Consider the following 26,542-nt stretch of genomic DNA (forward strand, 5'->3'; position numbering starts at 1 on the left):
CTAAAGGAATGCTGGGATTGATTTTGGGGGTAATTGCCTCCAAATTTTAGGAATTAGGGGCCAAAAAAGGGGCAAAAAACAAGCATTTTTCTAGTTTCATGACAATAACTTGTGTGTAAGTGTATGGATCTTTCTGAAATTGTACTACAAGGTTCCATATCACAAAGGGAAAGCTGGGTTTGAGTTTGGGGGTAATTGCCCTAAACGTTTAGGAATTTGGGGCCAAAAAGGGGCCAAAAAACACATTTTTTTCTAGTTTCCAGACAATAACTTGTGTTCAAGTGTATGGATCTCTCTGAAATTGTACTGCAAGGTACCATACCACAAAGGGAAGGCTGGGATTGAGTTTGGGGGTGATGAATCATAATGGGGGTTCAAAAAATTTTGGGGGGGGGATTTATTTTTTTTCCCTTTTTTTCTTTTTTTCCTTTTTTGTTTCTTTTAAAATTTTCCATTTTAAGTTGGTTATTTCTGATTTAGATTTAAAATCAAATAATAATGATATGGTAGGAGATACACACCAAACAGGATGTGTAAATTATTATATAATAAGTATTGTGCAATAGCAAGAAATTTTCAATTGCACAGTATTGCACAATAGCAAGAAATCTTCAATTGCACAGTATTGCGCAATAGCAAGAAATCTTCAATTGCACAGTATTGCGCAATAGCAAGAAATATCCAATAGCACAATATTGCGCAATAGCAAGAAATTGTCAATTGTACAGTATTGCGCAATAGCAAGAAATATTTAATAGCACAGGATTGTGCAAAAGAAGATACTTCCTATAAATTGCTTATTTCTTGACCAATTTCAATGGGGTTTTATTCTTGATTTCATGGGGTTCTTTAATATGCTGAATCTAACCGTGTATTTAGTTTTTGGATTTTGGGCCCCGTTTTTAAATTGGTCCACATTGAGGTCCAAAGGGTCCAAAATTAAACTTTGTTTGATTTCATCAAAAATTGAATTATTGGGGTTCTTTGATATGCCGAATCTAACTGTGTATTTAGATTCTTAAATTTTGGTTCCGTTTTCAAATTGGTCTACATTAAGGTCCAAAGGGTCCAAAATTAAACTTAGTTTGATTTTAACAAAAATTGAATTCTTAGGGTTCTTTGATATGCTGAATCTAAACATGTATTTAGATTTTTGATTATGGGCCCAGTTTTCAAGTTGGTCCAAATCGGGGTCCAAAATTAAACTTTGTTTGATTTCAACAAAAATTGAATATATGGGGTTCTTTGATATGCTGAATCTAACCATGTATTTAGATTTTTGATTTTTGGGCCCCGTTATCAACTTTGTCCACATTGAGGTCAAAAGGGTCCAAAATTAAACTTTGTTTGATTTCATCAAAAATTGAATTCTTGGGATTCTTTGATATGCTGAATCTAACCCATGTATTTAGATTTTGGATATTGGACCATAATAGGTGAATGTCCAATTTAAAATTTTTAAGTTCTTAGACCACATTCAATCTGTGTTAGAAACCTATGCTGTGTCAAATATTTAATCACAATCCAAATCCAAAGCTGTATCAAGCTTGAATGTTGTGTCCATACTTCCCCCAACTGTTCAGGGTTCGACCTCTGCGGTCGTATCAAACTGCGCCCTGCGGAGCATTTTATTAAATGTTGAAATTAGAAAAGTCTTTAGAAGCACTACTTCATATTAAAATATAAAAAAATTACAATACCATCTTGCAACAGGAAAAAGCAATATCATATTTCTCTTATGGAACATAAATTTTAAAAGGCAGTTGATGGTATATAAAAGATGTCAGAATTGTCATTTATTAACCGAATCTGTTAAAATGCAATAAGTTGAATGTTAAATAATTCTATTAATATGTTTTGTTTTATGATTTCAGCTGCAGAGAGTAAAGCATCTACATATGAGAAAGAAGTTCAGGTATAAAACTAATTGGAATTTTAGATCTACCACCTTTCCTGAATTAATGTCAAGGCACCGATAAGACAGCTAAATATATTAAATTTTGTTATAATTTTAGTGCTTTTTATTTTTTTATCTTGATAAAAAAAACAATATTTAGCTGGTTAGAAGAAATTTTATGAAATGTTCTTCAAATTATTTATCTTGTATGATTTTAAGAATTTTTATCAAACATCATAGTTCCATTCTGTTCTATGTACATTAAAAAAAGTGGAATAACTGAAACTTCATAGCTGTTTTATGGTTTGCTTCAATCTAAATAATTACTGTATTTTTCCCATTAGAATCTAGTTCTTCTTTTATGCCCAATTCACATTTTAACATGGTGTAATATGTTTACCTCACTACCTTATATAAAGACAAACAGAAACCTTAACTGATAAAATTTGCAAAGAGCAAGATGTGAAAGATTTATTTTACCATTCTTCATATTCCTGAAGATGTTGTAGCTCTTACTACTTGCTTATGTTTCACCATTACCCTCAGTGCTCTTATTATGTAATAGCAGTTTGATATTTTGATTTTGGATTTTTAATCATCAATTTTGTACAAGTCATATTTTTTCATAAAAATAATTTGTCTTAATCTGATGAATAAATGCATGAGTTCTGTTTCATGTTATGTACATTATTGGCTTTCTTAAATTTTTAATTGGAAAACTTCCACTATGTGTGTTATTAGGAGAAAATCAATTGTCACATTAATCTTTTTCTGTGTCTTTCAAACATCCTTCAGAACATTAAAAAATTTCTGACATACCATTTTAAATCTATTAAATTATAATAAAGACTCTTTTAATTTTAAAATCATTTAATTAAAATGAATAAAAACGCTTGTCAATTTTATTTAGGAACTTAAGGAGGAAAGTGAGAAGAAAAACGAAGAGATTAAGAAACTTAAAGATCGTCCTGTATCTGCTGGTGACCATGGAGATGAGGGAGAAATCAAACAATTGCAAATGGCACTTGCCATTAAAGAAGAAGAACTTAGGGTTGCTCTTGCTGGAGGTGCTGTTGTTATGGCAACGAAGGAAGAGGAACCAAAAGTGCAGTCAAGTAAACCAATCATAGCTGCAGCTGTTGTTAGCACTGAAGATAAAGATAAAATGTCAAAGGAAAGAGGTCAGATTACTGATGAGAGAGACAAAATGATGGATGAAAGAAGAGAAATAGACGATGAAAGGATAAGTTTTCAAGATGACAGGAAGAAGTGGTTGGATGAGATCAACAGACTGACTATTGAATTAACAGCACAGAATAAGGTAGTGAACAAAGGGATATGTTATTTAGAACTTCTTTTTCCTTGTCTAGTGGAAACCATTGTCATTGAAATATTTCAGTTAATTGAAAAACTTGAGAAACATGCAAAAAAATATGTCTGAAAATTATGCATCCTTACTTGGTATCATTTGACAATTGTTTGTAAGTATTTTGCACAAACAGATTAAAAAAGTAACAAATGAAAATAGCAACGAATAGATTATACTCTGAAAAAAAACCTCATGGAATAAAACTCAAAGGTATACAGAATATAAAATGAAGTAACATGCATAGATCATTGTGCTTGATTTTTTAATTTTGCTTGTTCAAATAAAAAAATGAAATATCTAAACAAAAAATTGTAATGTATATTGTAAAGCTTATATCTTATAAGTAGGATATGATGGTCTAAATTAAGTTGATGTGCAAGTTATTATGTAAAATCAACTTGCATATGTATTCTCTGATAATTTCAGAACACAGCAGAATTAGAAGTCAAAAATGACAGTTTGAAACATCAGTTACAAGACATGGCAACATTACAGGCCAAGTACCATGCTTTAGAGAGTCAATATGAGGCATTGTCTGTGATAGTGAAAGGCTCGGACTCTGCCAAGGAGGCTGCAGAGGAAAACATCTCTAAAACAAAATCAGATAAAGATATGATGGAACAGGAACAGAAAAATAAAGAGGAAGAGATTAAAAAATGGGAAGAAAAGTTTAAAAAGAAACACAAGAGAGACCCAACAGATGAAGATAAGTAAGTGTTCATGTCAAGGGTGCTGTTTGCACTTTTGCCTAAAACAGGAACAAGTCATATGGCTATGATGATATTAAGTGATTTGAGAAGTAGATGTCTGGTAACTGCCGTTTAATCTGTTGGTTACAAAGGGCCTTTGAAAGTGATAAAAAACCGTATGATATAATAAAGAAAGTCCAAATTTAAGAATACTATATATTTTAACATAGTTTTCTTTGCAGTAGTTTATCTTCGAAATATACATTTAAACAAAGTTAAGTGAATAGACTCCATATCTTATTTATCAAATTTCAGATTATCTGATGTAATAAATTCAACTGATGTCTTTTCTTCTGATTACAGGTCTGATTCTGTGAAAGAAATGTACATCCAGAAGGAAGAATTGGGTACCATGGTAACCTCATTAGACCAGAAACTAGTTACTTATGAGAAGGTTCAGAAAGGAGAAGTTCCTGATCCACCAGAGGTTGCTCCTGTTCCCATGGTAATCATAGAACCTGAGGTTAAAACTGTTGAGGTAACTGTTTTCAGTATGTGAGGAAATTTACATGGTCTAGAGCAAAAAAAGGTGTATGCAATGGTTTTCAAAAATCCATATTTTAAGTAATTTTAATGTATCATAATATTTTTTGTTATCTTATTCAAAAACTTATTTCAAAGAAGAGGAATGGAAATTGGTTTGGATTCTCTTAAAGTGAAAAAGAGCCTAAGGTTATGATGGTGAAAGTAACAGCATATTCCCTGTCTTCAATACAAGTAGGAAAAAAGCACTGCAGAGAATACAAACCTAGTGTAATTTTAAGCTTTTCTAAGTTTAAGAAGATTTGTTTCATTTTTACATCTGATGTATTTAACTAACATAAACAAGAATTCAATTTGACAAAAATCCTTCTTCACTGCAGGTAACAGTTCCTGATCCTTTAATCCTTGAAGAACTTCAGAAAGCTCAAGCAGAAATTGCTAGACTTAGAGATCAGATTTCAGGTTTACAAGAAGAGAATACAAACCATGCAAACACAATCAGTCAACAGAATGAAGAACTCTCTAATCTTAGAGATAGAATAAGTCAGTTGGAGGCAGAGGTTGCTGCTCTGAAGGCAGGTGCTGCCACAGTTGTAACATCAGCTGTCAGTAATGAGGTAATTTAAGTGAAGAGTCAGAAACTAATGTGAAAAATTATCAGGATGAACTTTGCAAAGCAATTTTCGCGTTCAGAATTTTGCTGGTAATATCCTTTTATGACATGTGCAGCAATAGCATTAATTTTCTTAACATCAAATTAATGTTGATAATATACACTTATCATATTGCATTAATTTTGTTAGAATAAGGTAAAATGCAAGTCATGGTTTTTTTTATTTTGATCAAAATTTAATTAAATTACTATGGTAATTGACAAGATAAGAGAATAAAAGAGATATTGGAATATTAAAACAGTGAACTTTTATCGTGTCTAAATTATTCTTATTGATTTTAAAGAAGAGATTTGACTCTTTTTTGGTTTATAAAAATATTTATCTTATGTCATTAATACTATTTTACATTGTAAATGCAGGAAGTTGAAAAGTTAACTCAAGAAAACAGAGAACTGAAGAAAGATATGAAGAAGATGTTGAAAAGGATGGAAAAACAAAAAGACACTGGAAAAACTCCAACTGGAGGTGAATAAAGTCATTGAATAGTTGTCTGATCAAATATTGACCATTCCCAATAAAATTTCATCAGCTTTCTGAAACTGATTTTAATTTTAAAACTTTTAGGAAGTAATATGTTAATAACAAAAAATAAATAATATTTTGTTGCCTTTAACAAAGTGGCCAACACTTAAAAATGTAAGTTAAGTGAGACATCAACCTAACAACACAATTTCACTTAATTACATATACAGAGGCCTCAGGATAAAAGTTTTCTTTAACTTCATATTTTATTTGATACATATAATTGATCATTTCAGATCCAGATGAGCGAATGCAGAACTTGGAAGGTAAAGTGTTAGACCTAGAAGACAAGGTTATAGACCTGGAATCAGATAACAAAGGCTTGATGGATGATAAAAATAAACTAGCCATGGAAAAGGATGGTCTTTTGGAACAAATATCTGTAAGATTCAAATTGTGTGATTCATTTTTATATGGTTTTAATCTCAGGGTTAGGTTATATCACATTCTTGAAAGTTAACATGACTGAAGTTAATGAAATTCCAAATATTATTGCATATAGAATGGACTCTTATGACACATATTAAGGATTGTATAAATTTTCATATCTCTATCGAAAAGAAACTTTGTATATATTTTGATCATGATTCTATTGAGTATCCTGTAAATTTTGTTTGTAAATGTGTTTATTTTTAAAGTATATCCAAAATTGTAAAAATATTTACAGCTTGTATACTTCATCATGTACAAATAAGAATGATGTTTGCTTGTAAAATCAATATCATCCATTGAAAGAGTAAGCATAGTCATTACTAGTCAATCATGGAATGGTAATAAATGGATGTCTGAAAATCTTGTTTCACTCGTTAAAGATTTCGTTTGTGCAGGGATGGGGTATTTTGGAATAACCTTACTGTTCGTTCATCTGTTTGTCAATGTGGTTTGTAAGCTCAACTCCACCCAAAAACTAGACTGATATTGATGGAACTCTACATACCATAGATTCATTTTTTTTGTAAATTGAGAACAAATTATTGTTGTTTTTTTTTGCGGATATTCGATTTTACGGTTTTGGCAAAGTTTTCATACAAGCCTTTAGAAAATTTGTACTTTGTTGAACATCAAAATTTGTGGTTAACCTATTACTGTGAAATCAACAAAAATAAGTATCCCATGAAAAAATAAGTATCCCATGAAAAATAAGTATCCCATGAAAAATAGAGAATCAACAGTAGTTGCAAAACACTACCTGAAGTGCATAAAGTAATATAACATCTGGTCCAACATGTGAAAGGGGAGATTATCGAAATTACTTGTGTCAATATCACGATATATGGTAATAGTCTCTTGTAAGGCCAGGGTATCCTATTGTCAGTTCACTCACATTTCTAGCTACAATAGCTAATTAAAATTCAGTGTTTAGCTAAAAAGGCCAACTTAACTTTAATATGTGAAGTACACACTCGTATAATAAAGCTATAATTTCATAATTTGATTGGACTGACTGATGTCATGAAAACAAGTTTTAAAATAATGAATTAGTTAAACACTTAACATGAAGATTAGTGCACAATATTAGTCCTTTCATTTAAGTGTGTATGGTTTTATGATTGTAGGCTCTGACAGTGGCAGCATCCTCTGGTACTACAACAGCCACACCTGTTATGGCAGTAGCAGCGGTAGCAGGATCCAAACAAGATCAAGCTGATGTAAGTTTGTCTTTAATCAGCTGTTGATTAGAATTAAATTAATTAAAGGAAATTGGATAAATATCCTTGAGGGTCGACCCAATGACATAAAAAAAAACAACCAAAAGACATTTAAAGGCTTTAGAATATACCAAGCTTTCATTTGCTCTGAGTCTAGAAAAGTTATGAATTACTTGAACAGAAATTTTTCAAAGATCTGCCATCAGGAACAAATTTCCTAAAGAACAAAAAACACTGCTAGGAAGATACAACTTAAGACAACCATTGACAAGAATTCTCACTTGGGACATGTTGCAGGGTTAGTTATACATGTTCATGGAATTTGAAGAAAGTTAACATTCAAAACAGAACAGGACAATACGAAAGCCCTAAAAGAAGTATGCTTGTCAGATTTTAGGACATGAAAGACAAGGATAACAGAAGTGATCTCAAAGACCTTATCGTTATTTGTGAATCTGTGACACTTGACCTGAGAATCTACTACAGTTGACCAGAGAATCTGCGACACTTGGAACTATTGACGTCATACAACTTTCACTTTTCTTTTGTAGCATAAGATTTTTTCTCCTATGACATCAAAATTTAACGTCTGTAATGTCCAGTAATGGCAGATAAATAGCGTTAAGGTCTATTGTACTTTCATGATGTAAATTTATTTCACACAAAGTACATGTGATGATGGAATATTGATATAGAATATAGTAAAAGGTATCTTGTAAGGAAGCTCATAATAAACTTTTATATTTTCATAGGGATGCAATTTACCTGAGCATGCAGACTTGATAATACAGTTGGAAATAAAGAGTAAAGAACTAATAGAAAAAGACAGAGAGATATCTGAGAAAGATAGACAGATTGAAGAAAAAGATAAGTTAATTGAAGAAAAAATGAAGGTAACAATTTGCAATTAGAAAACAATTTTGCGAAAATTAACCTCAGATTCAGAATTATTTACTACAAATAAACAGAAACAAACATTGAAATATTTATATTTTGGGATATAATGTATATTGAATAAACTAATAAATTGTATAGGTTCTTTAAGTGAAGCATATATAAATAAAAATCTTTAATTGTCTAAAGTGATGTATAAACAGTAAAATGAATTAAAAAAAATTGAGTGATATTGTGGCAGAATTTTATAAACTTTTTATTCAGAATGACATTGCACATGCATTTATTAATAAAATTTGAAAAACAATCAAATTATTAAAGTGTTTTCAACAATTTCAGCTCACAGACAAATGAAATCTATGAAAATTCTCTGATAAAAGGAATTGGTTCACATACAGAGCCTTTTAAGTTTGCATCCACATAGTACAAAGAGATTTTAAAACTCTATGAAAAATTTGCTGTTATTCTAATACTACTAATATTATTATTTGCAGGAAATTGAGAAGTTGAGAGGTCAGTGTAAAGAAATGAGGTCTGACATGATGAAGATGGCTAAGTCACATCAGAAACTTCAGACCAAACTGAAAGATTTAGACCAGTTAGAAAAGACCAAGAAACTTTTACAGGCCATGTCGTTCTATGTATGTATTACTGTAGAAAGAGTGACAATAGATATATAAGTCTTCCGTGCAATTAGTACTAAAACAGTGCTTTAATGATCAAACAGGCTTGTCATTTGTCCATGGTAAAATACAATTCATAATAGGGAATAGCGAGGGTGTGTTTAAGCATTTGATTAATGATACAGCTCACAAATTTGAACCTTCATTTGACATTTCTTTGATGGTGCTCAATAATGACTGTAAGTAAACATATATTCATTTTACTTAACTGAATTTCATAGAGTAAAAGTTACACATATGTAATGTTTTGTTGAATTTCAAAAGAAAAGATTGTATTTTTATCCTAGAGCTATTTTTAGAGATAGCAATTTTTCTCTCTCAGATACAAGAAATTCATCGTGAACAACCTCCAGCTGGTGAAGCAGTCAAGAATCGTCTGAGCACAGTAACACCTGGTGTGGTTGCCATAAAAACAGCTGACGAAAAAAATCAGAAAGCATACGATGCTTGGGCTGAAAAGTTCAAGAAAAAGAATGGAAAAGATCCTGGATCCAAAGACAGGTATACAACTTATTGTCACTTGCTTAATAGCAGATTCAGGTTTATGGAATACTGATGGCTGTTTGGCTGTCCATTCTACATTATAAAGGCTCTGACACCTACTGTTTTCATCAGATTTTAATCAAATTCATGACAAAGGTTAACATAACTATTATCTCTGACATGTTCTAAAATTAGGGTCAAAGGATTATTAATGCCCCTTGGAAATGTGAATAATATAGGAATCGATATTGTCAGCATTCTTACATTTCTCATTGAAGTTTGCTGAGATGTATGTTAATATCTTACCTGTGTTCCTTAAACAGGACCTATCGATTAATTTTGGGAGATTTGTATCCATTGGAAATATATATGATATGAAATAATCAACATTGCAAGCACTTTCCTGCCTACATTTATCATCAGAGTTTGATGAAATTTATGTCAAAGGTTAATAACACCAATATTTAAAAAGTTGTATCAAATTGAAAAATCAATGCAGATCAGTCACTTTTACAGGAGTTATGCCCTTGGAAAATTCCAGTTTATTGGCAGGGGACCTTAGCTACACTGTAATAATCTTGTTTTTAGTAATAATTTCAGAATTTGGAACATATCTTTTTTTTAATATTATGTAAACACCCTACCCCAGAAACCCGAATCTCCCTTTGGACTGGTGTATAGAACTTAGCATAGATTTTTATATAATATTTGATGCACGGACTTTTGGTTTGTTTGCCTATTTCTAAGGTTTCTCATTCAACTTATAGGGATGCAGAAGGAGAGAAACTTTTCCGTGCATTGGAAGTCAGTAAGAAAGAACACGAAGACATTCAGATAAAGATTGAGGCTCTGACAATCATGCAAACAGGAGACTACAAAGCTCCAATCCAAAGGGAGAAGACCGTTATTGAAGGTGAGAATTGTCAAAGATAAATTATTTCCTACACAGAAACTTTTATCTATTATCAAAAAGAAAACTGCTTCTTTGAACTAATGTTAATAAAAACAATTTAGAATTATCTTGTTATAAAATTTCAGAGGAAACTCCAGTTAAACAGATGGAACAACAAATGTCAGAGTTAGACAACAAACTTGAGACTTTGGAAGGTGAAAATGATCAGCTGAAATCAGAAAAGAGTGATATGGTGGCAAAAATGAGAGTATGTATAGTACTTATTGCTCAGTTTATTTAAAGGAGAAGGTCCGGTAAGGGCTCGTTTTGGCCTATTATTCGAAGTACATCTAATGAAAGATTTTTGACATTTTTTAAACACTTAAGTGTCTACCTCAGTTGATTCAATTAGTTTATGTAAAAGATTTGGACTGATTTGGTCATTAAAGATGCTCAAATTCAAGCTTTATTATGAAAAATCTATCAAATATGCCATTAAACGTCACTTTTCAGATGGTTTGTGTCTAAAATGTAAGTGGCCGCATTCGTGTTCAGTCTCAACCTTTATATATGTTATGTATTATCATCAAATACAACATATATTTAAATATTAAGACTGAACACAAATGCGGCCACTTCCATTTTGGACAAAAAACGTCTTAAAATTAGCACATATGCTAAAATTGTGAAGATTTCAGTAATATTGCATGAGTTTATGATGCTATTACCTGATGCATGTGCATTGTATTGTCAAAAAACAGCCCATATTTATGGAACAGAAGTATTTTTCTTTCCAAAAAATAGCTAAAAGTTTACATTTTAACAAATTGGTAAAAATGCTATATTTTGGGGCCAAAAAGGGGTCTTATCGGGCCTACTCCTTTTGCTTGAATAGAAAGTAAATTTGATGAAAACATTTTTGAATGCAAAAAATATTGTCTATATATATTTTATTTAGTCTATATTGCATAAGATTTCAATTAATATAAAATCTAATATTAAAGTTATTTTGGGAAATATACAGCTCTTCATGCATTTCAATATATTGCGCTCAGAATAAAAAAATGTTTTTTTATATCTTTAAGGATAATTGTAAACAATTGTTTTTCTTCAGGAGCTAGAAGTACAGTTAGAGGAGGCCAGAAACAAAGCAGAACTACAAGCTACTCTTGCTACAGGAGATATGAATACAGAGGTAATATTTTACTTCACTGACCCTTCTTTAAATGTGGCAAACCGTCTTGATAGTCTTGTGGCAGTGTGCTTGCCTAGATTGCAGGAGGTTATGGGTTTTGATCCCCAGCCAGGTCAAACTAGAGACTTTAAATTGGTATTAGCTGCTTCTCGGCTAAGCATGTAGCATTTAGGAGTAAGAGCAAAGACTGGCCTGCCCAAAGTCAGAATACTGTGTGCAGGTAGGGTGATATATCTTCCTACTGACTGGTACATAGTGAACTAGCACGCTAAACATCTGGCTCAGTGTTTTTGTCTAGTACAAAGCAGGGTTCATATTCAAATTCGCCACTGGAGGTTTAACAGCCATTCATCAACATCATCATCATCAAATGTGGCAACTTGCTCAAATCATTACACTTTTATATCCTCAGGCTAGTATATTTTAGATAGAATATTTAAGCATAATTGAAAAAATATTGCCTCATACTGAAGAGACATTGAAAAGTTATATTTGATTTTTTCTGTTTATTACTTGTTTGTAACTAAGTTCCATGAAAACCCAAAAGTTGATTAAAGATTGAAACAAAATAATTAAACAATACTTGTATAACAAACTAGGGATTGTAGTCAGTGTTTCTAGGCTTTAAATACTCAATGCTTGATTATGGTTCAAACAAAATTTTGATCCAAATTAGAGTCATTGCTAATAGATCATCAAATTGCAGACATAACTTAATTTCTATTGATATTTTAACAGGAATTATCTAACCAGATTACATCCCTTCAGAAGGAAGTTTCTTTGTCAGAAGCAGCATTACGTCAAGAAAAAATGGCTCACAACAACACAAAAGATGAGTTAGAAAATCTACGCAATCAAATGTCTGTTGTGAAAGAAGAAGTTGATAATGAGAAATCAGAACTACAGACTAAACTGGCTAATGACAAGAAATTACTGGATGCAGAGCTTAAAGCCAAAGATCAGGTTTGTTAAATATCAAGTTGTATAAAAACATAGATTAGTATAAGCCTCCAGTCATTATCAAATATTTAATAAGACACTTTTAAAAAACATCTTGTATTCAACATGCATAATCAAACATTGTTTAAATTTGAAAGTTGAATGAAGTCAGTTTCTCATTCCAGTAACGGTTTCACAAAAATCTGACTGGAAAAATACTTATTAGTCATTAGCACTTCAATTTAATTTGCAATTAATTTTTAATGGTAAAGAGTTTTTTTTGTGAAAAGAGTCACAGTTTTCTAAAAGTATGATTTTCAGCATTAAATTGTACTGTGTTTCAAAGATTTTTAAAAACAGAAATGAAATAATGATAGAAATACATGTAATATATTATATTTGATATGATTTATATAAATGTCAATTATGAAGATTCTATGTTTATTTGATAGGAAATATCAAAACTGACCTCAAGAAATGATGAGTTAGAAAAAGCTAGACTTGCTAATGTTCCACTGGATACTGCAAAAGAAATCCAAAATCTCCAAGCCAAACTGGTAAATACACTTATTTTTTATATCTTCTGAACTTAATATAGTCTTTATAACAGTAGACATAAAAGGGTAAAGTATTATGAGTGATAAATTTTCATGTTTAAATCATTCAGGGTAAAGTAAGCTAAGATTTTAGGAGGATTTTTTTTATCTACTTGATGTTTCTGTTAAATCACTGTAAAGTTTTTATGCCCCAATGTGGCCGGGGGGGTATAAAGTGTTACCCTTGTCTGTCTGTCTGTACATCCATTTCCGTTCTCTAACTTTAGTTTGCCTCAACCAAATGTTATGAAACTTATACACAATGCTTATAACCACAAAACACAAATCAAGTTCGAATTAGGGTTGCGTCACTTTTTTCTGTTCTTGAGTTATGTCCCTTTATAATGCTATATGGAAGTGGGGGCACTATCTGTGTCCCATGGACACATTCTCCATTTATTTTATTTTTGTTTTTGACAAACTTACATTCTAAGGCTTATTTTATTTCAGGCTCTCTTAGAGAAAGATAAAAATAAATCAGGGACTGAGACTACAGCTCTTCAAGGACAGATATCAGAACTAAAGGTCAAACTAGAGAATGCAAATAAAAATCTAGAAACACAACGAGCTACCGCTAGGGAAACTGAGGTTTGTAACCTATTCACAGTATTATATTTGTTAAGTAATATTGTTTAAAGCTAATCTGAGTATAGTTACTTTTTATATCTTATAGTACTCATTAAATGTGATTGTCTTCAATAAGATATTATTCAGTGAACATGAAAGATAAAAATTAGGTAATGCTAAAACAAATAATTAACACCGCTTGTGATGATTTTATCCATTGATTTATCAAGGCTTTCCATTGTTAAAGAACCTAAATTGTCTAATGGTAGCATGCTCACATTGAGTGCAAGTGGACATTATTTCAATCCCAGGCTGGGTCATACTAAAGACTTTTAATTTTGTTTTTGCTGCTTCTTCACCAGTATGAAGCATTTATGAGTAAAAGCAAAGACTGCGAGTAGGGAATATGTCTTCTGCTGAACTGTTACCCTGCAAGCTAGCAAGAATGTGTGTAGGACCAGAACAAATCAGGGTAAATTCATATCTAATTAACATATTGTTGTTCTAAATATGCCTTTAATATTTGCTGCTCGATTTTGAGCATCCATTGGTTATCAGTGGTTTGATGTGACAAGAGTTTATAAGTAACTTTTGCTTGTAAGAAAACCTTAATTTTGTAGGCTAAGGTGAAGAATGCTAAAACAGAGAAGGATAAAGCTGTGAGAGAGGCTACCTCACAAATGGAAAAGAAAGAACAACAGAGAATAAATGAAGACAAGAAAAGGATTTCTGCTCTTGAGAGAAAAATAAAAGAATTAGAAACAGTGAAACCTGTGGTATAAATTAACAAGTTATAATAATACACATTAGACAGAGATTTGAAGAAAAAATACAGGACATCAATAATCAAACACTATAACAATCATATAAAAAAATCCCTCATCAATTATATTCCATCTTTCAAATACATGAAAGAAATACTTATTCCATTTTTCAGTTATTCATGACTGATGTTTCAGGGTCAGGGAGAAATTATAATTTTTACTTTTATGGTGTTTTATATTATATTTGATGCCTGGATATACAGAGTAATTGAAGTCAAAATTATTTTTTTTATTTTGATGAAATTTAATGACTGGGAAAGAAGCTACAATTTTATATAAATTAGATGAAATGAATTATTATTCAAGGTCAGGGAGAATTCTATTTTCTTGTACTTTTGACTTATTATTAAATGTAAGGGTTAAATGATTGCTCCATGTTGACGGATGTTTATTAACAGTACTTATTATTCAGGGTAAGGGAGTGGCAGTTACAGCAGTAGGTTCTGACACTGCATCACAGAACATGAAGGCACAAGTTGTAAACCTGAAAAGGGAAAACAATGAGGCCAACACCAGGATAAAACATCTAGAGCTTGAACTGAAGAAAGGAGGAGGACGACCTGGAACTGCTGCTGGTGGTGATGATGTAAGTCTGTTGTTTAAGAATTTTAAAAGTTCTACATTTATTTGGATCTTTATAACTGTATAAAGATATTCTGTTGATTTTGAAAACTTTTATCTCATAGGCTATCAATTTTTATTATCTGACTATATGACTATATTTACTAGTAATTAAGCTGACTAGACATTTCAGCATGTGCACTCCTGTTTTGGCATTTGTGATTAATATTTTTAGTACTTTAAAAACAGAAAAATCTCCAGAAAAGGCATGAGAAGATCCTGAAAGAACTTGAGAAGAAATTAGAAATAGAAAAAAACAAAACAGAGAAATTACAAGAGTCTTTAAAGGGAACTGAAGAGGATTTGAAAGATACAAAGAAGGTAATGAAAACGAAATATTTTAAAAGTTGTTATTTTCATGGTGTACTTGTAAAATACTTCAGATTAGAATTCTGTAATACTGAATATAAGATCAAAAGATATAGATAGGCTTTTACATGTAAGTACAATTCAAAAGCACAATTCATTGGAGAGGGAATTTAGTGGAAAATAAGTTGGCATATTTTGCAATAAATTTCTTCAATTGTAATACACTATATATGTATGACAAAATTGTCTATTCATGTGAGCTATGTGTTGTAATAGGTAAAATATATTATTTATGTCATGATGTATTTACTTTCAGGATAGAGATAACAAAGCCAATGAATTGAGGAAGTTAGAAGCAGAGTTAGGTGCCCTTGGAGTAGCAGCAAAGGAAGGAGTAGAAGCTGCCAGTAAGGTCAAAGGTCTAGAAAAGGAAAACAAGGGATTAAATGAAGAAAATAAAGTTCTGACAGAGAACTATAATACAGAAAGGGTAGGTTTTTACAAATAGAAATAATTTTTTAACCATTATGAATAGAAAATTCTTCAACAGTTGTAAACAGAAATAATTCTTTGACTATTATATTATGAAACAAATTTATGTTTTTAATTAATTACTGGCTATTGTTCTCATAATCTTGAAAAGAATTGTTTTTTTCAGTGGTTAATTTTCGTGTTAGAATTTTATATTATAAGTCGGATATTGAAATTTTATTTCTGTTTGGAGTCGGACATTGGAAGCAGGAACATCACATATAACAGTGCAGTGCAAATTCTTCTTTTCTTTTATTGAATCCTCAGAATCTTTCATATGTTTTTATTTCTTTAGATGGTCAGTTTGTTTTTAAAGTCATGGAAGATCTAGTTTTATCAAGATTCTAAATCTAAAAAAATCAATCTGATTAAAATACAGATCATATGTCCATGCTTCGCTTACAAGGATCTGACAACAATCCATCCTACTTTCTGTTTTGATAAATTTCATATTATCCAATGAATTTTTTGTCTCCAAATTTTTGAAGGTGTGTATCATTACAACAAAACCTGAGGATCCTGATAGAAAGTAGAATGGAGCGTTTTCAGATCCTTATAAGTGAAGCATGGACACAGGATCTATATTTTAATCATATTTTGAAAAAAATATACATAATAAAGCTGATGTTTTGAAAAATTGGATATTTTTAACATTTGGTAGGGAATAAACTTAAATTTGATAATGACCATACATGTTACTACTAACCTTCCTTCATATTTTGTATTGTTAAGAAATGAAATGATTTCTTGAAAAAAACTTTGAGTTAGACAGCTTCATAAGGCAAATATTTTTGTCAACTGCAAAAAAAAAAAATGCTTCAAACTTTTGTCTGTTGAACAGGTTCTGAGGAAGAAATATTACAACATGGTTGAAGACATGAAAGGAAAGATCAGAGTATACTGTAGAGCTAGACCCTTGAGTAATACAGAGTTAGGCAGAGTAAGTATACTGTAGAGCTAGACCTTTGAGTAATACAGAGTTAGGCAGAGTAAGTATACTGTAGAGCTAGACCTTTGAGTAATACAGAGTTAGGCAGAGTAAGTATACTGTAGAGCTAGACCCTTGAGTAATAAAGAGTTAGGCAGAGTAAGTATACTGTAGAGCTAGACCCTTGAGTAATACAGAGTTAGGCAGAGTAAGTATACTGTAGAGCTAGACCCTTGAGTAATACAGAGTTAGGCAGAGTAAGTATACTGTAGAGCTAGACCCTTGAGTAATACAGAGTTAGGCAGAGTAAGTATACTGTAGAGCTAGACCCTTGAGTAATACAGAGTTAGGCAGAGTAAGTATGATGCAGAGCAACCTGTAGGCAGATAACAAAATTGGATTCATGAGTTACAATGAGTTTGACAGATTATACTCACCACAGATATAGACCAATGAGAAATGTTATTGAGATAAAATATACATGTATACTGGGTTTTCCTTGGGAGTATGTAATATAAAGAAATTTAATTTACAGCAGAACTGAACCCATCAGATTTAAGTTGTATCTGTGAAAATATTAAGTGGCATTTATTTTGAATATAGATTGTTTTCACTACTGGATTTATTTATTTTCGTTGCTACCAATTTTCGTGGATTGTGTAAAATTGTAGTTTTGTGGATATTTGGTTTTGTGGTTTTGCCAAAGTCTGCGTACAAGCCTATAGAAAATTTGTATTTTGTTCAACATTTAAATTCATGGTTCACCTCTACAAACAAAATTCCCTAAAAATGGTATCCCTCGAAAATGATGAATCCATGGTATTTATTAAGTTCAAATCTAATTTGTAAAGCATGCAAAAAAATTGCATTGTAGCTACTGGACTAACACCCTTATATTAATTTGTTAACTGATCTGTTAAAATTAGAATTATATACCTTTCAATACTTTGAATGTGTAATTTAATCCAAGGAAATAAGCTTTTTGTGTCATATCCATCACACTCACAAAAGCAGGAATCAAAGCAACTTATAAAAGCAAGTTTTTTAATTTCCATTGCTGGTTAGATACAGAAATTATTTTCTTGTCATAACTTTTTAATGCCTTCCTTTAAACTTTTGCCAGCTAGACATTAAACAGCTATCTCTGAAGATGCTACATTGAAATATGTTTTATTATTATAGGGTAATAGATCTGTACTGAAATCCCAGGATGAGTACTCCATTACCGTGGAGACACAGAGAGGTATAAAAGACTTTCAGTTTGATCAAATTTTCATGGAAGATTCAACACAAGAGAAAATATTTGAAGACACTAATGTAAGTTAACAGAATGATTATTTGTGAAATTACTTTTTTTTATTACCGACATACTAGTTTTGGCTAAACTGAAACAAGGGGTCATTATGATCTATTGTATTTGGCAATCAAGTGAAGTGCACAAAAATATCCCCCTTGTGAACAAGGTTAATATCAGCAAGGTCTTGTAAGAGTGTTGACCGACAATTTTTACAGGAGTTATGCCTTAAAAACTATATGGAAAGTATCAATCGTTTTTTATATAGATTAGACCGTTGTTTTTCCTGTTTGAATGGTTTTACACTAGTCATTTTTGGGGCCCTTTATAGCTTGCTGTTCGGTGTGAGCCAAGGCTCCGTGTTGAAGGCCGTACTTTGACCTATAATGGTTTACTTTTACAGATTGTACTTGGATTGAGAGTTGTCTCAATGGCACTCATGCCTCATCTTCTTATATCTATTGAACGTTTTATCTGGCGCCAACCTTCACCCTAACCTGAGACAGTGGTGTAACAATACAACATAAAAGGACACACTATAAAACATTAATTGAAAAAAGGCTCAACTCATCAAAGTATGAATACTAACAGATTTTAGACAAAAGTTAGACCATGAAAACTAAATTACCAAATAGTTAAATTATAAACCACAGAAAAATATATCACAGCCAAAACCAGTATGAAATAATTTTGCCAAACAACCGGTCACTTATGGACCACTCAAAAAGAGCTTGTTGAGAAGGATCTTTAACGTGCAAAGAGCGTGGTACTTGTTGGCTTGTTAAGCTCATGCTTATTGGTTGATGATATATTTTTATGTTTGTAAGAAATTATAAATGTGTTGGAGCTTGAGTTAATGATTTCAAACTTTGCTCATATATCAATTAAATAAAAGAAATGTTTTGATCTGCATTTTAATTTCATTGTGTTAGTGAACTAAGAAAGCCTGGAAAATTGCTACTTATCTGAAAAATTGCTGAATAGTATCAAAGATATGAAGGGAAAAAAAAGATTTTTAATGGACTGTATAATTTCACTAATTAAATGTTGATTGTTTATTTTAGAACCTTGTACAATCTGCCGTTGATGGTTACAATGTCTGTATATTTGCCTATGGTCAGACTGGTTCCGGAAAGACATTTACTATGATTGGAGACAAGGACCAAAAATTTCCAGGAATTGCACCAAGAGCTTTCAACAGAATCTTTGATCTTATAAATGAATTAAAGTACTTAATTTCTGTTAGTTAACTAGTGCCATGTCAACTTGTATTACTAAGTTTAGTTACATTATGCCAACTTGTGCTACTATTACTATGTTACTTGAAATCAAACTAATACTGAATATTCTGTTAAAGTTTTATTTTTCTAAATACAATGTGAGGAAAATATAAATATAAAACCCCTCTGTTCACATTGTGAGGTGAATGCCTATTGGAAACTTTTAAAATCCAAAAATTCAAGTGTTTACATTAACGATTGTTTTTAAGGTCAAATTTGAAGTTGTACAATGTATTGGATTTGAAACTAGTTGTGTATCAATTTCTTTATTTGAAAATCTTTTTGTTTCAGATCAAAATCTGACATCACCGTGACAGCCTACATGATGGAGTTGTATAATGACAGACTGATAGATCTTTTTGCTAAACCTGGACATTCTAGTGATGTAAGTTCATACCTAATTCTTTATTTACACTAACAAGTTCTGTTGTATTGAATCTTAGAATAACTGAAAAGTGAACATGTTTAAAAAAATGTTTTCAGTTCAACTGAAAGGCAAGTACCGATAAATGAAACATGGTTGGTCCAACATTAAATGCTATTTCAAACAGCCACATAAATGAAAATAAAATTGGCAGTTGACTGACAAAATTGAGTCCATGACAAATAGATAAAGCAATTGAAGTTGACCAAAATAGTTCACTTACTTCTTTCAACATGAGTAATAATTGCATGTGCTTTATCAGTTGACAGTGTGAAAAATGAAAATAAACATGAAAAATTCAGTGCTTGTTGTTGGTTTATGTCTTTCAGAATTGAATTGTTATAAATTTGGCTGTTATTTTTCTTGTTTGAATTTTTTCACATGTCTATGTCAAGGCCTTTTATAGATGACTATATAGTATGGGTTTTTTTCTCATTGTAGAGGGCCCTATGGTGACCTTTAATTGCTTACATCCATGTCATTTGTCTGGTGGATAGTTGTGATTTGATGTCTGGTGGATAGTTGTTTCCTTATTTTGATCTGAAAACTCATTTCACATGCCTGCGTTTTCTCTAGGTCTTTAAGTCTAAATTGCTTCCTCAACAATGCTAATTTTTACTCATATGTAAGGATAATTCAAAAGCCTATAGTATATTTTACTTCTTCAATACACAATGAAACCTGCAACCATGAAGTTTTCTAATATTCTTATTAGCAATACTGTTTTTTATATAAAATAAGGAGATGTGGTATGATTGCCAATGAGACAGCTATCCACCAAAGTTCAAATTAAGCGGATGTAAGCAATTATAGGCATAAAATGGCCCTTACATTAAAAATATGAAACAATTCAATTAAGAAAACTAATGGCTTTTAAGCTGGATGTCACAAAAGGAAATAGATTTCAGTATGCCAAATTGAAATAAACTACATTCTTTAAAGAAACATTCCTGTTTGGAATTGAATTTACAGTTATTTACCATCTTAGTCTTACTGTTCAGTCCTAGAATTATTTCTAATGTGGTTTAAATCTATATTTAGGACAAGATGGACATCAAAGTAGACAAGAAAGGATTGGTATGGGTTAAAGGTGCTGTCATCAAGGAGGCACATAATGCTAAGGAATTGTTTGCCTTGTTTCAAGAAGGAAGTGTAAACAGACACACTGCATCTACTAGTAAGTTAAATAAGCAAGTCCAGTCTAAACAATATTTCATCAAGCTTTCATATTATGTATAATTTAAAAGTATGAACTTTTGCAATCACTGTGATCATGAGCTGTCTGTAAATTTTCTTTAAACATCTCCTTTGAAACTGCTCATAAGTTGTTAAATATATTGAAAACCGGTTAGATTTCAACCCATTAACCATATATTTATATATTCTTATTTGCCTTCATAAAAACTTTTAATACTAGAATCTTTTCCTTACTGGAATTACTTCTAGAAATAAAGGGAAGACCATCTGGTTTATTTTGATTTAATATTTTGTTCGAGACGATATTTACTAATATTTGCACAGTAACAGTAATGCTGAGAGACTCATCTGCATGAATAATTCAGTTGCATGATATAGAATATAAAGTTAATTTAATTTTCAGAAATGAATGATGAAAGTTCTAGGTCCCATTTGATCATCAGTCTAGTGTTGGAAACTACTAACAAAATGACAGGACAGACAGCCAAAGGAAAGGTAAGCTTTAATCTAATCAATCTCGTGTATTACATATTTAAAATGAATTGGGGGAAATGATTTTCCAGTTATATTTATATATCGCTCCCTAAAAGAATTTTACCATTTTTCTATATCTTTTATTTGTTCAACTTCCTGTGTTTATGAATTCTTCAATCTATTTGATTTTTTTACAGTGACATGAGACTTTATAATAATTCTATAATGAATCAATAAAAAACCATATAGGTTAAATATTTTAAAATTATTTTATAGCTGAGTTTGGTTGATTTGGCTGGTAGTGAAAGAGTAGGAAAGACTGGAGCATCTGCAGACCAGCTTAAAGTAAGTCGTTTTACAATAAAACTGCTAGTCTTTTTGTGTGAATTGATTTTAAAAATATGCCAAAGTAAGCATGTTCGTTCCCTCCTGGTTACCAGATTGGTAAGGAGTTTTGTTCTTAAATGATTTGTGATTTATTTTAAAAAACTAGATATTATTCATTTGACTTGAAAAAAGATTAGAATAAAAAGAAATTGAAAGAGCCTGGGTGGTTAAATAAGAAGCTACATGCTAAAAATTGAGACAACAGAACTGGAAGGTCTTTAATAATGAGTCAGACAAAACACACAGATACATATGCCCATTAGTTCTTGTGATGAATGAAATATAAGTGTCTCATAGACGTATATTTTATTCATAATTGAAAATGGCATTTTATACTATCATACATGCAATATTTCTCAAAGAATGTTAAAAATTGTCGTAAATATTTAAACAAGGAAATTAAATATGTTACCAGTATCATTATTTCAAACACTGCATTTTTGTAATGTGAGTTTTGATTAGACAACAATGACAAATTTCATAGTGATAATAAAATTTAATATTTCATCTGTCAGGAAGCCATGTCTATTAACAAATCTCTGTCAGCTCTTGGTGATGTGATCTCTGCATTGAGTAGTGAGCAGCAGTTCATCCCGTACAGAAACAACAAACTGACCATGTTAATGCAGGATTCTCTTGGTGGCAACGCCAAAACTCTTATGTTTGTCAACATTTCACCTGCTGATTATAACCAGGATGAATCAGTTATTTCCTTGACGTAAGTTTTGATAAAAAATATGTTATAGATTTTAGATTCAAGGATATTTTTTAACATTTTCACAGCATTTATAGTTGTGAACCTTTCTAATCATCTAAAAGAAAAATGTTAAAATTACTTTAATTTAAATTGTTATTGCATATTAATATAAAAATAAGGAGATGTGGTATGATTGTCAATGAGACAACTATCCATGAATCATATATTGCTATTAAATTATCTTGTATAATCAGGATAGAATGAAGTAATTGTCTTCTTGTCTTTTTATATCTTTTGACATTAATTTTCTTACAGGTATGCTTCTAGAGTTAAGCTTATTACAAACCAGGCTTCCAAGAATTCTGATAATAAAGAAATTGCCAGACTCAAGTCTGTAAGTAGATTTATTTGATTTAGAATTAAGATTAATACTACATGTATTATTTAGGATTTTGATGAAACATAGATGGCAAACAAGAAGATGTTTTTAAAAGTATTTAAAAATGAGTAATATTTGCTACTAATTTCAACCATGTCTACACTATCTTTATAGTTTTTATATGCCTGTTTATGGGACGTATTATGGTATACCGTTGTCCGTCTGTCCATCAGTCTGTCGTCAACATGTCGTACAATAACTCAAAAATGCTTAAACCAATTTTCATGAAACTTTGGTGATTTTTTTATATATTTTGACGTAAGCTCCCTTTTGATTTTTATAAATTCTAGATTTTACATTTCCCAGTTATGGGATTTTATTCATAAAAAAAGGAGGAATTTTCCAGTTTTCGGACAATAACTCAAAAATGCTTTGAGCAGTTTTCATGAAACTTTGGTGACTGGTTTATATCTATTAAAATAAGCTCCCTTTAGTTTTTGTTATAAATTTCTGATATAACATTGAGGTGCAATGGAACTTTATTCGTTGAAAAAGGGACGTGCGTATCATTTATTTTTATTTAAATAAGATCTGGAATATATGAATGCTAACATGATTATATAATGCTGACGAAAGAGATTTGAAAATGACAATGTTTCATTATAAGTCAAAGCTTTTACCATGGTACTCATAGAATAGGAAATACACAATAAAAATCAAAAATTTTATTATACTTAAAGAATTCACATTTAAATTCTCCCTCGCCTACTCGTCCAAATGTAAGTATTTCTTTACTTAATACTCAATACCTTCGTATGAATAAGACAAAACATCTAATATAGGTTTGGTTGCTCGCAGTAACTTGTTCTTTTCTCTTGCAAACTGTTTAATAACATTATAATCAAAATTGTCCAACACATCATTATATGTAAATGAACTTAAATTCTAAATGATTCATATTCATAAATATGACAATAAACGGTAAACTGTACGTTGTAGTTACTGTGAGCACCTTCGACGAACTGACAGCTCAACAGTTTCTTTATATAATATAACAGAACCCCACCCTTTAAACCACCAAAGGATTTCATGTGCATATATAATCAATATATCTAAATCCAAAATAACAATAACCCATTTTACAACTTCTCTAACCAGTTTTGAATATATTTAACTATATTTAATGCAGGGGAAATCACTATAGTCAAACGAAAAGAAATATATTTCAATTGATATCCTATAATTTCAGATAATTGCCAAGTTGAAGGCTGGAGAAGCTGTGGATGATGAAGATGCATAGTAAAAAATTATGACAATAATATCAAATAATGTTAATGCAAAAAAAAAACTTTCTTTATTCTGTTTCATTTACTGTCAGAGAACTCAAACACATACTGTTATGATCTGGATATATTTTAAATGAAATCCTATTTTTATTTCCATGGAACACAGTGGAATGGAAAAAAAAACAAAAATATTTTGAACATTAGTTTTAATCCTCTAATTTGCATAAATTTCACTGATTTAGGTAATACTTGTTTACTGTAAATGCATGATAGTTTCCCAACTAATTGTGCCTAGCTATCTGACATTTAAAACAGTTTTAATTGATTTAAAAGAAAATTATCCTGTTTTCCCCCAAAGGAAGATTTAACATAATTTTTAGTGAACAGTTATGTGCATGCACAATCTATTTGATCAAATCAAATTCAGTATATATTTTTTAACTCTAATTATTAATTAACCAAATTAGAACATATTACAGTGGTTATTGTTAACCACAGGATTGGTAGTAGAACTAATATCATTTTTATTGAACTTAGTTTGTTAAGGATGACAATTTCATATTTTACATTTATCTTTATTTTAATAACTTAATTTTTCATGTTTTGAACATTCCATTACAATTCAAAAGATGATTTTCATTGTTAAGAAAATGAAAGAAATTGATGTATGCCTACAATAGAAATTTTAGGCATATTTTTTTTTATTCATAAACTGTAATAAAAAAGTTTTGAGAGCTGAAATTTTAAGATTTAGGATTAAAATAATTATTAATGTTTAATTGTACTAACCACATAAGGTATGTTATTTTTTGTTCAGGTTGTGATAAAATGTTTTGATATGATAATAAGCTTTATATTTCTCCAACAATCCTTCCAATTTTTAATTAAAATTTATATTTAAATTTAATACTTTTATATATATGCAAGTCATATTGTTATCATGTGATGTATTATTGCCGTCCAATTGTTATTTTTATACTTTAAAGGCTGGTCCTTATAGTCTGTATATTATTAAATTGTTACTTGTGTATTTCATATATACATACATATTGCATTTTAATCACTTTTTAATTGTGTTCTTCAATAACTTTCCAGTGATTTTCTTTTCAAGTTTGATGATGTTTTTACTGAATGCTTCCTTTTCTGTGCAATAATTTGGTACATAATGTGTGTTTTGTTGCTGTCTCATCTTTTCTGTCTTTTCATATCAAATTTTATTTATTTACATATCAAATTTTATTTATTATATAGTTTGGTCTTATTACAAAAACATTGTTTGTAGTTGGTAAAACTTTTAAATTTTGTCTAGGTAAAATGTAAATTTTTTTTAATTCTGATCATTTCATTGGACATGAAATGGAAGAATACTATGTAATCAGATAAGGGAAATGTCACAATTTAACGTTTATATAATGGAATGTTACAAAATTTTTTTTACTGTTCTGACAATGAACCAATTCAAAAATGAAAAGGAGGACAGGCTTTTATTAAACACAAAATGTCTGATGGTGTGTCGTTAAAAAATGAAATAAATTTTTTGGGACAATTTCATTTGAATATAATTGACATATAATTTTTGAAAAGATTTACCATTTAATAGTTTTAATATCCTTTCTTCATTATATTTATGTAGAATTAATAAAGTGCAATGATAGTAATTTAGATGTTTTATTTTAAGCTCACCTGGCCTAATGGGCCAAGTGAGCTTTGCCCCATCACTTGGCGTCCGTCGTCCGTTAACTTTTACAAAAATCTTCTCCTATGAAACTGCTGGGCCAAATTTAACCAAACTTGGACACAATCATAATTGGGGATTTACTTTAAAAATGTTTGCATCCAACGACCCCGCTTGCCAACCAAGATGGCTGACATGGCTAAAAATAAAACATAGGGGTTAAATGCAAGTTTGGTCTTATTATTTTGAAAACCATTAAAATAGAGAAAATCTGACAAGGTCAAAACTGTTCAGAATGTTGAGCTCTTCCAATTGTCCATCTATGTCAAAACTGTCAGGTGACTTCTTATAGGAGTTATTGCTCTTAAATGACAAATTTTACCATTTTTTAAAATTTTTGCCTATTATCTTGAAACCTATAATAGATAGAGACAATTTAAGTTGCAAAAATAATCAGCAAGTCAAGATCTACAAATAAGTTGGCATGTTTGAAATCGTCAGTTGACTCCATATTAAAGTTTTTGCCCTTTGATGTTGATTTTTACCAATTTTTTGTGTTTTTGCCTAATGTCTTGAAAATTAGAATAGATAGATTGAAACTTAAAAAAAGAAAAAATGATCAGCAAAACAAGATCTACAGTTAA

The 26,542-nt window shown here is 30.6% G+C and overlaps 1 protein-coding gene across 5 annotated transcripts in view; it reads left to right on the plus strand.

Moving 5' to 3' along the window:
* The window catches only part of LOC127734451 (putative protein tag-278), a 42,361-nt gene extending 17,985 nt beyond the window's left edge, over nucleotides 1-24,376 (plus strand). For all 5 annotated transcript variants that reach the window (XM_052244322.1, XM_052244324.1, XM_052244321.1 and 2 more), the window contains 31 exons: nucleotides 1,875-1,915; nucleotides 2,808-3,218; nucleotides 3,693-3,976; nucleotides 4,319-4,493; nucleotides 4,879-5,115; nucleotides 5,532-5,637; nucleotides 5,931-6,076; nucleotides 7,251-7,343; nucleotides 8,096-8,236; nucleotides 8,732-8,878; nucleotides 9,243-9,421; nucleotides 10,171-10,316; nucleotides 10,442-10,563; nucleotides 11,410-11,490; nucleotides 12,229-12,453; nucleotides 12,882-12,986; nucleotides 13,476-13,613; nucleotides 14,213-14,368; nucleotides 14,829-15,002; nucleotides 15,227-15,358; nucleotides 15,663-15,836; nucleotides 16,719-16,817; nucleotides 17,988-18,122; nucleotides 19,164-19,327; nucleotides 19,671-19,764; nucleotides 20,845-20,980; nucleotides 21,404-21,495; nucleotides 21,751-21,819; nucleotides 22,377-22,579; nucleotides 22,874-22,952; nucleotides 24,187-24,376. In XM_052244322.1, coding sequence (XP_052100282.1) covers nucleotides 1,875-1,915; nucleotides 2,808-3,218; nucleotides 3,693-3,976; nucleotides 4,319-4,493; nucleotides 4,879-5,115; nucleotides 5,532-5,637; nucleotides 5,931-6,076; nucleotides 7,251-7,343; nucleotides 8,096-8,236; nucleotides 8,732-8,878; nucleotides 9,243-9,421; nucleotides 10,171-10,316; nucleotides 10,442-10,563; nucleotides 11,410-11,490; nucleotides 12,229-12,453; nucleotides 12,882-12,986; nucleotides 13,476-13,613; nucleotides 14,213-14,368; nucleotides 14,829-15,002; nucleotides 15,227-15,358; nucleotides 15,663-15,836; nucleotides 16,719-16,817; nucleotides 17,988-18,122; nucleotides 19,164-19,327; nucleotides 19,671-19,764; nucleotides 20,845-20,980; nucleotides 21,404-21,495; nucleotides 21,751-21,819; nucleotides 22,377-22,579; nucleotides 22,874-22,952; nucleotides 24,187-24,237 — 4,535 coding nt within the window. In that variant the 3' untranslated portion in view covers nucleotides 24,238-24,376. The remainder of the gene's footprint in view (nucleotides 1-1,874; nucleotides 1,916-2,807; nucleotides 3,219-3,692; nucleotides 3,977-4,318; nucleotides 4,494-4,878; nucleotides 5,116-5,531; nucleotides 5,638-5,930; nucleotides 6,077-7,250; nucleotides 7,344-8,095; nucleotides 8,237-8,731; nucleotides 8,879-9,242; nucleotides 9,422-10,170; nucleotides 10,317-10,441; nucleotides 10,564-11,409; nucleotides 11,491-12,228; nucleotides 12,454-12,881; nucleotides 12,987-13,475; nucleotides 13,614-14,212; nucleotides 14,369-14,828; nucleotides 15,003-15,226; nucleotides 15,359-15,662; nucleotides 15,837-16,718; nucleotides 16,818-17,987; nucleotides 18,123-19,163; nucleotides 19,328-19,670; nucleotides 19,765-20,844; nucleotides 20,981-21,403; nucleotides 21,496-21,750; nucleotides 21,820-22,376; nucleotides 22,580-22,873; nucleotides 22,953-24,186) is intronic.
* The last annotated feature ends 2,166 nt before the right edge of the window (nucleotides 24,377-26,542 follow it).

Source organism: Mytilus californianus, unplaced genomic scaffold, assembly GCF_021869535.1.
Source record: "Mytilus californianus isolate M0D057914Y unplaced genomic scaffold, xbMytCali1.0.p SCAF_3, whole genome shotgun sequence".
Classification (NCBI taxonomy): Eukaryota; Metazoa; Mollusca; class Bivalvia; order Mytilida; family Mytilidae; genus Mytilus; species Mytilus californianus.